Source organism: Fukomys damarensis, unplaced genomic scaffold (genome assembly GCF_012274545.1).
Source record: "Fukomys damarensis isolate Sample0158 unplaced genomic scaffold, DMR_v1.0_HiC HiC_scaffold_6, whole genome shotgun sequence".
Taxonomy (NCBI): Eukaryota; Metazoa; Chordata; class Mammalia; order Rodentia; family Bathyergidae; genus Fukomys; species Fukomys damarensis.
Window position 1 is genome coordinate 40,921,903 of NW_022900918.1, and position 12,511 is coordinate 40,934,413.

The window sequence follows — 12,511 nt, forward strand, 5'->3', positions numbered from 1 at the left end:
CTCGGTATCTTGCTAAAACTTACTAGTTTTTAAATTCTGGAGGTGTATGTCCGCGGTGAGCCTTGGGAAGATGGGTGCACAGGGTGACTTGGAGATATTTTTTCCTTTGGTCCCGAAGTTTGGTGACCACTTCTGTATAAAGACCCTGTTTATAGTGATGTGGCATCAGAGGAAACATCATTGATGTGAACCCCGGAGTGCATTCCGCAGATGCTTTCGGTTCGGGCAGCCGGGTTCAGGTCTCCACCACATGCGCACAGTGGGCACTGAGCACACCACTGACAGCATGGGCATGCAGCCCACCAGCACACGCGTCAGAACAACACCTGCAGAATTTTGTCGAAATAGCACAGTGTTTGAAAAGAAGGAAGAGAGACTGTAATTAACCCTGTCAGTTTGCGGCTTCTAGTCACACCCTGGGACCTCCCTGGCCTGGTCCTTCCCGTCGTCCCCTGGCAACTCCTTGACGCCATCTCTTCCCTGCTGCTTGCGTTGCAGATTGGCGTCCACAAGGTGTTTCTGAGACACTGGCAGGCAGACCAGCTCAGCGATCTCTGCCTGCAGCTGCAGAAGAAGATCGTAACCTGCCAGAAAGGTAACCACCTCCAGCGCTTCAGCTGTCCTGGGGCTCAGAATTCAGGCTCACTCCTCACATCCTGGGTTTGAGGGTCAGTGGGGTCAGCATCACAGCCAATGGCCCTTTCCATCTCCCAGGGCTCTGCTGGGGCCGTGTGTGGGGTGTGTGCCACACCTACCCATGTGCACATTCTTCACTGGGTAGACTCCGTGTGAGATTTTACACTAAAATCTGAACTCCCGGTGGAGGGGGGCATCCACACACCTCAGGTATGCATCCCTTGCCTTGCACATACTCAGGCTTACCGACCCTTTAGGGAGAGCAAGACATTAAAAAAGACTGTACCGTGGGGTCTGCAGCCGGGAGGAGCTCCCCATCTGACCCTGCGGAGCAGGGATGGTGCCATTTTGCCACGCCCTTCTGGAAGTGCCCCAGATCACCGGAGTTTGGTGAGAGCGTGAGCTGGTTAGCCCAACACCTTTTCTGAGACTGTTCCTACACGTTGGGAAACCCTGGAACTTACCGTCCTTGATGAAGCCACGACAGTATTTGCAGTGATATCTTTGGTAGCTGATTGCATGTTTTTCATTGCAGCTTTGGATAAGATTCCATTTAGAATTTTTCTATCAAAATCCAAGTGATTGAATAAAGGATGTATTTTTTAAAAAACTATACCTCACATAAAATGTATATCATTAGTAGATTTTTAAATTTTCAATCAAACCTACGGGTTTGATTCCTCACAGAAAGGCAAGAGAAGTTTATCTGTGTGCTGGCTTTTGGTGTGACTCACAAGGTCGCGTCAAAAACTACAGTGAAAGTTTATGTAAACATTTATTTATGGGAAAAGACACTGCCGTTGACAATGGCAGAAGCCCCCACTCCGAACACGCTCATGCCACCCTGCTTGCCACTTTCCGAAGCAGTTCCAGAAGTCCCCATCGTGAGTGTCTTCAGGAGGTGTGATGAGAACTATGCTGACTGCCGCTTCCCAGTGGGAGAGGCAAACTGCAGTTGTCCTACCCTGGCTTCTTCACCGGCCTGGCTCCGAGCAACTTCCGGTTTTCCTCCGAAATCAGCATGTCCACAAAAGATCAGTGTTTTAAGTCAGTTCAGGACATCAAGGCAGCCACAACAAAGCAACTAATGACACTCAGGAAAGAGGACTGCAGAGCTGCTGCGGGACGTGGCAGGGGCGATGGGATGAGTGTGCTCACCGCCGGGGGAGGATTCTGAGGGGATTCGTGGCAGTGTGTCTTTTACTGTAATACGTTTAAAAAAGAACTGAACCATTCAGTGTGTTCTTTGATCACATGGTGTATAATGAGCTTAGCTCTGATAGATTGAAACTCTTCCTATCTAACAAGGGAGCCTGACAGGTTGCCGATTTCAGTTTCGTTTTTTTTCAACCTCCTGTTTCCCCATGGATGCCTGTCCACAGCCCAGTGAGTCCCACCCATCTCTGCTGGTGGAAAGTCCTAGGACCCGCCATCCTCACACGTCTCTGCTCAGAACTGAGTACGTCCCGTAACAGCTGAAGTGCCAGACCTCAGTCTGAGTTAGCACATCCCTCGAGGCCGTCACAGGCCCTGTCCGTACCGAGTGTCCCCCAGGGCAGAGACAAGGCCTCCTCTTCCATCAGGGACCCTGGAAATTTCTCTTCCATTTAGCCGCAAAGATTAACTTGCTGCTCACAACCAACTGGCAGCAGAAGAAATAAAGAGAATGCAGGCTCCCTGGTCAGCTTTTTAATGTAAAGATTGAGAATGATCTTGAAAACACTGTCATGATAAAAATTGCAATTTCCTATACTGCATACATGAAAAATGCATATAAACACATTCTGAATATTGCAGGCTCTTAAGTGCAAAGCATCAATTATGGATTTTCATTTTTCCATCCTTTAGAACAGCTCCCTCAATATTTTTGCTGATATTAAATTTACTCAAAATGTATATAATCTGGGGTGTTTTCCAGTCAGAGTTGTTTTCTTCCTCTTTGCAAATATTCAGGGAAAAGAAACTAACTTTAGTTGTAAGTGTAATCACTGTAACTTGGATTACTCCGACCATCCGTTTTTGCTCTCACTTACGTAATTTCATCAAATCCTGGATGAATAACGGCTACAAATGAAGATCTCACTGCCATCGATGTCATAAAAGCAACCTTCAGAAATGGTAGAAGGACAGCGGACATCAATGTCCATTGGTGGCAAGTTGTTTTTATTGGTTGTCCCTTATTAAAGATGCCAACTTTACACAGCTGGCGTGACAGTTCTAAAGAAGTCCAGAAGGCTGTTAGCGGCAGACTCTGTGGTCGAGCCCAGGAGGCCTCTGCAAAGCAGGAGGCCAGGAGAAGCCTGCTGTGTCCTCCTCAGTCCGCCTCGATTTCCAGAGACCAAGCACCTGCAGTGTGCACTCACCTTCATGTCCCAGAGTGAGCTTTGTGCTTTTCTGATGTAGCCTGAGCAAGCAGGGAATCGGCCACATTGCGGCCCAGCTTCTCCTCTTTTTGATGTCCCAGCCACGAGCTCAGTGCCTTCAGTTTTCTCCTGGCTCTGTGTTTCTGGGCCCTGGCTTCCCTGCTGCTGTTTAGTGCTGCTGCTGTTGGATTGGGTCACGTGATCGCCTGACAGTTAACTATGCACCTGCACCCCAAGTTTCAGCACCTAAAAAAATAGCCCCAAACCAAGAAATGATGCCCACGCTATTGGACCACCTACGTAGTAGCGTTTTCCTCTGAAGCTCTCATTGGGAACTCGTGATCAGCTCTCCAGAAGGCACCAAAGGGGTCTGTGAGAGCCCTCTATCTGTTCATGGTATGTACGTCGAGCACTTAATGTTTTATAAATGTCTCCTTCCCACAAAGACAAGAACAGCATGTCCTTGCCACACTCGTGGATCTCCCCTGAAATGAGAGTTTTTCTTTAATCCGCAACTCCCTGTAATCCCAGAGACTCTGGTGGATGTGCTGGCACCCAGACTTGGGAGACACATCAGACCTCCACAGCTGCCCCTGCCTGGCAGCGGCCCTGGGAAGGCCCCACGCTCCCCTCACCCACGCTCAGGGATGAGCAGCTCCATCGCAGAAGGATGCCAGATCTGTGTGCACCCAGGCTAATGGCTCCAAGTCCTTCCTGTGGATCATGAATGTGGCTCTGGGTCCTGGCTAGGGTCTGTTCCCGCAAGCTGCAGATCACATGTTAGGGAGGCCAGAGAGACAGACAGACCTGAGCCCACTCTGCCGCTCCGTGGCTGACGTCACCTAGGAGAACCAGTGACACCGAAGTAGTTCTGCTGTCACCGAGCCCAACGTAAAGGTGACTGTCATCATTTGGCCTCCACATTGCACAGCGTTCAAGCACCTTTGACAGTTATTCTCTTATTTTTATTGTCAATCCTCACACTTGCTACTCATGTATTAGTGAGTTCCAAGCATTTGCACCCACATTTCCCTGAGTTTTGCACATTTTCCTAGGTTTCCTTCCCTGAATAGCAGGCAACATATCCTGTATCTCTACGGTCTCTCTCGAGTCTTCAGTGCAGTGTCTGTTTCTGAAGGAATTACAGCAGAGTCCTAGCAGTAGGATATGCGTGATACTCTGAAGTCCAACTCTACAAATCTTAGCTGTGTCTGAAATACTCTGAGACAGAGAAAGACCATTATTGCTTTCCCAAATGGGAGCCACACCCCAAATTCTTGGTTTTCCCGTCCCATCAGATTAACACCAGGCCATCTGTGTCCAGCTTGTTACAAAAGTAAGGGTGGCCCTGAGACCAAACCACTGCAGGGGCTGCCCAGGCCACAGAGTGTGGTCTGTCATGTCATTGCTGAATCAGAGATTTTTCTTAGCATGAGAGCACAAGGTTTTGGTAAGCTCTGACTGAGGGCTAAATTCCGCAAGTTCTGTTTGTGTGTGGCTTTGCCCCCTTTTCCTCCGTTCCCTGACGCAGCGTTGTGTTCTTTTGTGAAGTCATAAGAGGGTTTCTAGCGCGCCAGCACTTGCTCCAGAAAATGAGTGCCACGCAGCAGGAGATGTCTCGCATCAGGAGCTTCCTGCAGAACACCGAGGACCTTGCGCTACAGACCTACGATGCCCTGGTCACCCAGAACGCATCCGACATTGCCCGGGAGAACAACCGGCTCCGGATGGAAGTGAGCACTTCGCACAGGGACAGGGGAGAGGCCAAGGGCCGCCCCGAGGAAGGAGCCAAAAGGTAGGAGGAGCAGCTGCGGCCTTGATTACCTGTGTGAGTCACTCAGGTCAAGGCCATGTAGGGATCAGGAGGGCGCTGCTGCAAAGTTCGGTCACACGGGACAGCGGTTACGCAATGGGCGAGCGTGGTGTGACATGAAAGGCACCAGCAGTCTAGGAAGTGCTTCCCCTGCTCCCTTCTCATGCATTAAATGCTCCCTGTGCCAGTTGAGTTGTGTGGATGATTGCTGCTTCCCCTGATGTTGTGCCTTTGCCCCTAAGTAGTTCCAGCTCGATCAGCTTTTACAGCCCCTCAGTTTCTGTGGTAGCAAAGACAGAGCGCTGGACCTTGGACGCTGTTAGGCAAGTGTGCTGCATAGAGAGCTAACTGATAGTGACTTCTGGAAATCAGAACAAAGAGTTGAGGTACCACTGTGAACCATAAAGGTAGCAAAGTCAGTAAACGGATTGTGGCCCAGCATGGTGGCCGGTGCCTGTAATCCCAGCACTCTAGGAGCTGAGGCAGGAGGACCGCAAGTTAATGCCCAGCCTAGACACCTCAATGAGATTGTGTCTCAAAATAAACCATTAAAAAATGGGCTGAAGATGTTGCTCAGTGCAAAAGCCCTGGGTTTAATGTCCAGAGCTCCCCCCAAAACACGCACAGGATTGCACGTATTTTATTGTAAATGGTTGCATTTTCCTTGCCAGTATGGAAAGCTGTAAAAAATAAAGAGCGTTTTAAGTAAAGTTCACTTTGGATGCTGAGCCTGAAATAGAAATCTGGGACACCCGGGGCCATTCCTGCTACCATCATTTCCTCCGGGAGGGGCCGCACCCAGGGACCTGGGCAGAAACCTGACCCCTCTGCCTGCCACTGCTTGGTCAGGGTCGCGTGTTGCCCTTTTCCCCAGTGACTAAGGCAGTACCTTGCTTCTCTCTGAAAATCACTCTTTTGCCACAAGTGCCTGTGTCAAATGATTTTTTTTGTTGTTGTTAAAGTGGAAATCAGGAATGTGTCTCTTGCTAATTAGCTTCAAATGTCTCAGTGATTAAACGCTGGAAAAAAAATTCCCTTCGTAGGGAAAACTGTAATTAAACATTACAGGGAAAACAGATTCTCTGCTGAGTGCCACGTGCGTCTGCAGCAGCTTCATTTTCTACACGGGCGGCCGGCTCTGCCTGTGGCGGACGAGGCCCTGCTGGGGCCCTGCCTGGGCAAGATGTAATTATAAAAACGAGGCTCCAAGACTCCGCGCTGGCGTTCGGGCGGCCTGCTAGTGTGTGATTACTTTGACATGTGAGGCTCGGAGGAACTTTGTACGGCAGATAACTACTCATTTTCAGCAGCTTCCAGAGTAATATTTATTATTTTCTCTGCTGGAACAAAACAGTCACCCCAATTTCTCAATTTCATTATGTATTTATCTGCCCGATGGAAAATTAAGTGAAGAAGCACTTGTCTGTTTATTTGTTGAATACCAGCAGCTCAGTTGGCACCAGGCAGCCAGATGGAGTCACGGGAAAAATAATAGTTTTGGGCATAAATAATTGCTGGTGGAATTTAAATGGTGAGGAGGGACAGCGAGAAAATGTGAAGTGTGAGGCGTTGGTAGTCCTGGCCGCCTGTGCTCTCTTTGCAGAGGGAAGTGTACGAAGCCGAGGCCTGGGTGCCGGGAGACTCCCTGAGGGTGGGTTCCCCAGGGCTCTCCTTCAGATTGCAACTCTGACTTTTGGATTCGCTTAGGAGCCAGAGTGCCAGCCCTCACTCCGTGGGCGCCTGCAGGGGAGGGGAGGCCTTGTCGGGATCTCGGCCGAGCAGTGACCTGGTGGACGCCAGGCTTCCCCACAGATGCCCGCTGCTGTCCCCGAATAACCATTTTGGCCTCTGTCCTGTGCTGTCTGTGTTGTTCCCCCTAAGAGCCGAGGACCAGGCCGGGCCCTGGCTCGCACCCACCAGCTCCGTCCCGGTACCCGACCCCGTGGCAGCGGACAGTGTGGCCCATGCCTTCGTGGGACCGTCCATCCGCCCTCCCTCCCTGCACGCTGCCCTCGGCGTGGACGACAGTGGCGGCCTCCCGTCGCCTCGGAAACAGCCTCCGCCCAAGCCCAAGAGGGACCCCAGCACGCGGCTGAGCGCCTCCTACGAGGCCGTGAGCGCCTGCCTGTGCGCGGCCAAGGACGTGGCCGGCGATGGTGAGCTCAGGGCTGGGACTGCGGGGCTGGGGCTGCCGAGGCGCGGCTTTGGGTTGGGGGCCTGGGATACACTTGGCAGAGACAAATCCCACTGCCGCCTTGGCCGCGGCCCTTTGATCCCCGAATATCAACATCATCCGTTCAGAAACCCCAGCCCCTTAGGGTCCTCCCCACTCGGCCCTCCCCACCGTGAGTCAGCAGCCTTGAAGCAGATGCCAAGTGCAAAGTCACCGGGCCATGCAAATACTAATTACAAGTTTTAAAAAATGTATCGTTTTGCTATGATCACAGTCTTATTGGAAGGAGGCCTGCTGCTTCACGGGGTAAGGGAAGGGCTTCACACGCAGGAGAATCGCTGCCCCCCAGTTTAATTGGCAAAACGTGGGGACTGGATGACAATACTGCGTGGGCTGGGCCTACAGATCTGTGCGCAGGCGCGCGCAGGGGGTGCCCCTTGAGATCCCTCTGTGCTACCACAGATGCTCAGTTCAGTGGCGACTCGTTAACTGGAATTTTCCTTAGCACGGGTTTAGTCCGTGAGTGTCACGGTCACCGTGGGCAGTCGGTGCACGCACGTCTCAGTATGATCCCCTTCCCCCTTTTCCAAAAGTCTGTCTCCATTTGCTGTGGTCTGTCTTTTATTTTGCTCTTTAATTTAGTTATACCCTGGCTTTCTGGTAATAAGAAAACATGGGATATTTAATCTTGTGTTTCTGATGTGTGCAAGCGCTAACAAAATCAGTATGGAGATACCTCAAAACACTAAAACTGAAAATTGCAGTGGAATGACAGACACCACTTTGCAGGGGCCCCTGCACACCCTCGCCTACAGCAGCACAGCTCCTGGCAGCTACCTCTTCCAAGCAGCCTGTGCGCCCCTGGGCAGAAGGATGGGTCGGGAACGTGCTAGTCACACACAGTGGAGGACTACTGTGCTCTAAAGAAGGGCAAATGTGAGGCATCTGTAGGAGAATGGCTGCAGCTTGAGACCATGATGTTCACTATTTTTAGAATTGTGAAAAACAAAGGAAGTGCTTTTATCGGACAATGGCAAATTTTAATAATTTATTATCTCGTGTGTGTCAGGCCCTGCTTTGGGGCATGGGTGTGTGGGTGTGCGTGCACGCGTGTGGCCCCGCTCGGAGGTGATGCTGTCCTGAGGAAGGACGGTGAGACACAATAAACAGCTAAGTCCACACAGATCTGAGGAAGGCCGCTGCTGTGCAGGGAGGAGCGGGCCAGTGTGGTGCAGGTGGGGCTGAGGCACACCCAGCGTGACCTCACTAGGAAGCGGCGTCTGCACACAGGAAGCAGCTCGGGCCCTTCTGAGCACGAGGGGCCGCACTCAGCACCACGCAGTACCCTGGCGGGCTGATGTCCAAGCCCCAGGGGACCCTGCGCTGCCCCTCAGGCATCATCAGAGCTCGGCGCTCATGGCTCTCACGCTGGGGGAACGGATCTTTGCAGGAAATCACACCCAAAGGATGAAAAGGCCAGGTTTGAACGCACCTCAGGCAAAGGTGCCAGAAAAGCTCGCACCATCTTTGTGTGAGGAGGATGGGGCGGGGGTGTGTGTGGCTGTGGTGTCCCTGTGAGCAGCACAGCAAGGAGGCAGGGAGAGGACCTCCGGGACCGTGGCCAGTGGCCTTCCCATGGTGTCCCCTGGGCCATCCACACCTGCTGAAGAAGCGTCTTGCCACACCGGCCATGCGTGTCTCCACCCCAGAACAGGGGAGTCCATTGCCACTGTCACTGCCCTGGCACACTGAGCTGGGTTTTGGTGCAGGAAGGACCCGATCTAAAATACCAATGCTGGTTGCCTGGGAGAGTGGGAAATAGACTGAAGATAGCGTCAAAAGAGGGGGAAGGCGAAGTAAGATCTGAAACCACAGTGTCTTCCACATGGAGTGCCTTCTGCCTCAGGACACTGAGAAGGAGCTCTAGAGACACACATGGGGGTGATCGTGTGCACACAGTCAGTGCTGTGAAAGAAGGTAAGCCACTAGGGAGAAGGCTGAACCAAGATAAAATAGAACTTGGGCTCCACTGTGAAGTCTTAGGAGATAAGACTCTGTAGGAAGGCAGATGTCTGGCATGGTGGTGGACACCTGCCGTCCAGAGGCTGAGGCAGGAGGGTCACCAGCCTGAGCTACAGAGTGAGACACTGCCTCAGAAACAAAACAGAAAAAGGCAAAATGATAATTTAAAAGATAAAGCAAAATCACAGGGCTAAAACGTTAGACCCATTACTACCATTCATGAAACATCACGTGACCCCATTAGAATCGGAAGAGGTTTGTGGAAAATTCGGTTTCTTGGAATTCAGCTCCCACTTGCAGCTCAGGGGCTTGGAGAACTCAGGGACCCGCCCCAGGGGGGTTCTGGGAAGCTGAGGAAAGACCACGAGCACCGTTTCCTTTTCAAACTGGATGTGTGCCGGCCTCTCTTGACACAGTCTAGGGCTGGCTACTTTGTTACCCTGGAAGGAAAGCTTGGTCTCCTGAGGGAAGATGAATTTCTTTGCCCTGGAGCATGTTCTGAATCGAAGTTGACCAATAAGAAAAATCAAACCCTGCTTAGGGTAGGAGCTCCGGGGAGCCCGAGTGAGTTTCTCAGTCTGTCGCTGCCCTCCCTGGATTTCCAGTCCGCGGTCACGAGCACTACGCCGCCTGTGACCGGCCAGCTGTTAGCCACCGCTTGGGCCCCATCCTTGCCACGGTGACCAGGGCCACAGGGCCGGCTGGGTCAGTGGTGAGGGCTCAGCCCCGGATTTCAGACCCACAAGACACAGCAGCAGGTCGGATGGTTTCGCCTGCAGTTCCTCCAATGGCCAGCGAAGGCGAGCGTGCGTTTCTTCCTGTTTATGTTGACCTTTGCTCTGTGAAGCTCTACTCATTCCACTCACCTTTCTATTGGGTCTTTTATTGGGGGGGGGCTCCATTTGTTTTTTAGTTTGTTACGTACTCTGGATACCAGTCTTCTGAGGAACAGCTGGCAAAGATTTTTAAGGAACCACTCTGCATTGTTGGCTGCAATATAAACTAGTACAGCCACTCTAGGAATCAGTACAGAGAGTTCTCAAAACAAAAAGCTAAAACTAGAAATTCCATTCCAGCTCAGAGTGACTGACCTGTCGCAGTCACTCCGCTTCCTGTCTGCAGCTCTGGGGTAGCCGGCTTACCTGGGTGGTTCTCTCCGAAAACCTCTGTCTATCATCATCTGGCTGCCTACCTACTCATTTTTGAGAGAGGGTCTCACTATGTAGCTCAATCTGGCCTCAAACTGTGTGGCCGCTGGCCTTGAATTTGCTGCAGTCCTCCTGCCTCAGCCTGCAGAGCTCTGGGATTAAAGGCGCGCACCACCTTGTCATTGGGAAGTCCTTGGAGCTGCCCAGAGGGTGCTGAAGTCCCCTGAAAGCTGGGCACCCTTGCATCTGCCACCTGGGACTCCCAAGCCTGGGCCCTGGTGTCTCATTGTGAGGTGGCAGCCTCCTGGGCTGGGCAGCGCGGCTCCGGTCCTGGAGTCAGGCAGAGCGGAGGTGGGCCGCAGTGTCACCTGTGTGCCTCACATCAGTGCCACATCCTGGACCTCAGCATGGGCTTGGGGAAGGGCCCCACCCCATCCTGGGATCAGAAACACTGCCGAGGCCTGCACTGTGGACAGAGCCCCATGGGCAGAAGTGTCCATACTCTTCCTACAGCTGAATGCACTCGTCTGCTCCCCTAATCACGGAAACCCCCTTCTGAAGGACGAGGACGTCCACCCTGCCCACCTGAGGGACACAGCAGGGCAGAGGTCGCGCAGGCTCCCAGGGGATCGGGACTGGGCCACCGTGGGGAGCAGGTGTGAGGCAGCTGGGCACTGGGCCAGGTGAGGATGCACTGGGCCTGAACCCCACCTGTCCACAGCGGGGCTCCTGTGGCCACAGCTTCCATCCTCCGCACCTGGGTGGTGAGGCATCTCTGTCACCCGTAGCCCTCTGAGGGCACCGCCCCCCTCCACCCTGTGCCCACTCTCTGTGCTCTGACTCCCATAAGCCCAGAGCCACCCGTGGGGCTCAGCTCGGCCTTGGTCCAGGACTCTGCTGTATCCGTTTTTGCCGGGAAATCCAGACTGGGAAGCAATGTGTACCACACCCAGTGGTCCGCACTCGGGAATAGTAACGATGATAAAAGTAATCATAACTTACTGTCTCGGCCCCTTCTCTTCCTCCTGTGTGCCCCCAGCAGCAGGGACAGAGTGGCCTGAGCCCTGCCTGTATCGCCTGGCTGGACCCAGCAGGAGCAGGCTTCCTGGTGGTGGGGACAGCGCTCCCAGTGTCCATGGTCCAAGGCCCGAGCCCTGCCCTGTCCAGACCCCTCAGGTGGAAGTGGAGGGAGGCGGGAGCCACGTGGCCTGGGGACAGAGAGCTTGCTCTGCACACTTCCTTCCTGGGCAGCCACAGACCTCCAGGCTCCAGGAGCCGAGGGCTGGGATCACTGGATGTGGCCTGGGAGGCCACCACCTGCACCTGTCCCAGAAAGTCAGGAGCTGATGTTCAGAGTGGGCCAGCCCTGTGCCTCCTGGGAGCCCAGGAGCCACTCCGGCCACAGAGTGACACTGTGAGCCCAGCTGTGCTCCGGGGTGGACGCCGGGGGTGTTGGGCCTTGCACACCCTACTGAGGCACAGGGGAACTTCGCTGTTTCCACCTGGTGGCTGAGGCCCCTGAACCCCACACTTGGCCCCTCACACCCGAGGACTGTTCCCCAGGTGGTGGGAGGCGTCACTGTGTCAGATACCGGGATACGTCCAGGTGACAGGTCCTCAAGGTGGGTATGGGGACCCTCAGGCCTCCACCACAGCAGCCTCCTCGGTGGCCTGGGCTTGGTGGGACCCTGGGGAAGGGTGAATTCAGCCAAGCTCGTTCCCGGCTCCCTGGGCAACACTGCTGACCATCTGCTCTGTCTTCCCACTCCAGCTCTGACCCGGCCCAGGCCCCACAGCGATGACTACAGCACCATGAAGAAGATCCCCCCACGAAAGCCAAAGAGAAGCCCCAACACCAAGCTCAGTGGCTCCTATGAGGAGATCTGGGGCCCGAGGCCCCCAGGTGTGCCTGGCCAGGCAGGTGCGTGTCATGCCCCAGGGATCTCGAGTGCACCATGGACCTCACCTCAGTGCACTATACAGCTGCCACTGCACCTGTCCTTGCCCCCAGGGGACAATTTCGACGACGATGACACTGAGCCAGTGTACATCGAGATGGTAGGGAACTCTGCCAGGCCTGGAGGCCCCGAGGCTGACAGCCCCGAGCAGGGGGAGTCCGTGTATGAGGAGATGAAATACTTCTTGCCAGAGGAGGGCTCCTGGCACTCAGGCCTGCGGGACTCCTGCGACATCCCCGCGCCCTTCCCCAACCTGCTGCCGCACCGGCCGCCAATGCTAGTCTTCCCACCCGCGCCAGCCACCAGCTCGCCTGCCTCAGATGAGTCCCCGCTGACGCCATTAGAGGTGACGCGGCTGCCGATGCTGGAGCCCAGCCGCAAGTACCCAGTGCAGGCCG

The 12,511-nt window shown here is 53.9% G+C and overlaps 1 protein-coding gene across 1 annotated transcript in view; it reads left to right on the top strand.

Moving 5' to 3' along the window:
* Myo16 (myosin XVI) overlaps nucleotides 1-12,511 on the top strand; it is a 378,094-nt gene that overhangs the window by 318,620 nt on the left and 46,963 nt on the right. The window contains exons 29-32 of the mRNA XM_010619995.3: nucleotides 499-595; nucleotides 4,551-4,794; nucleotides 6,694-6,968; nucleotides 11,927-12,509. Coding sequence (XP_010618297.1) covers nucleotides 499-595; nucleotides 4,551-4,794; nucleotides 6,694-6,968; nucleotides 11,927-12,509 — 1,199 coding nt within the window. The remainder of the gene's footprint in view (nucleotides 1-498; nucleotides 596-4,550; nucleotides 4,795-6,693; nucleotides 6,969-11,926; nucleotides 12,510-12,511) is intronic.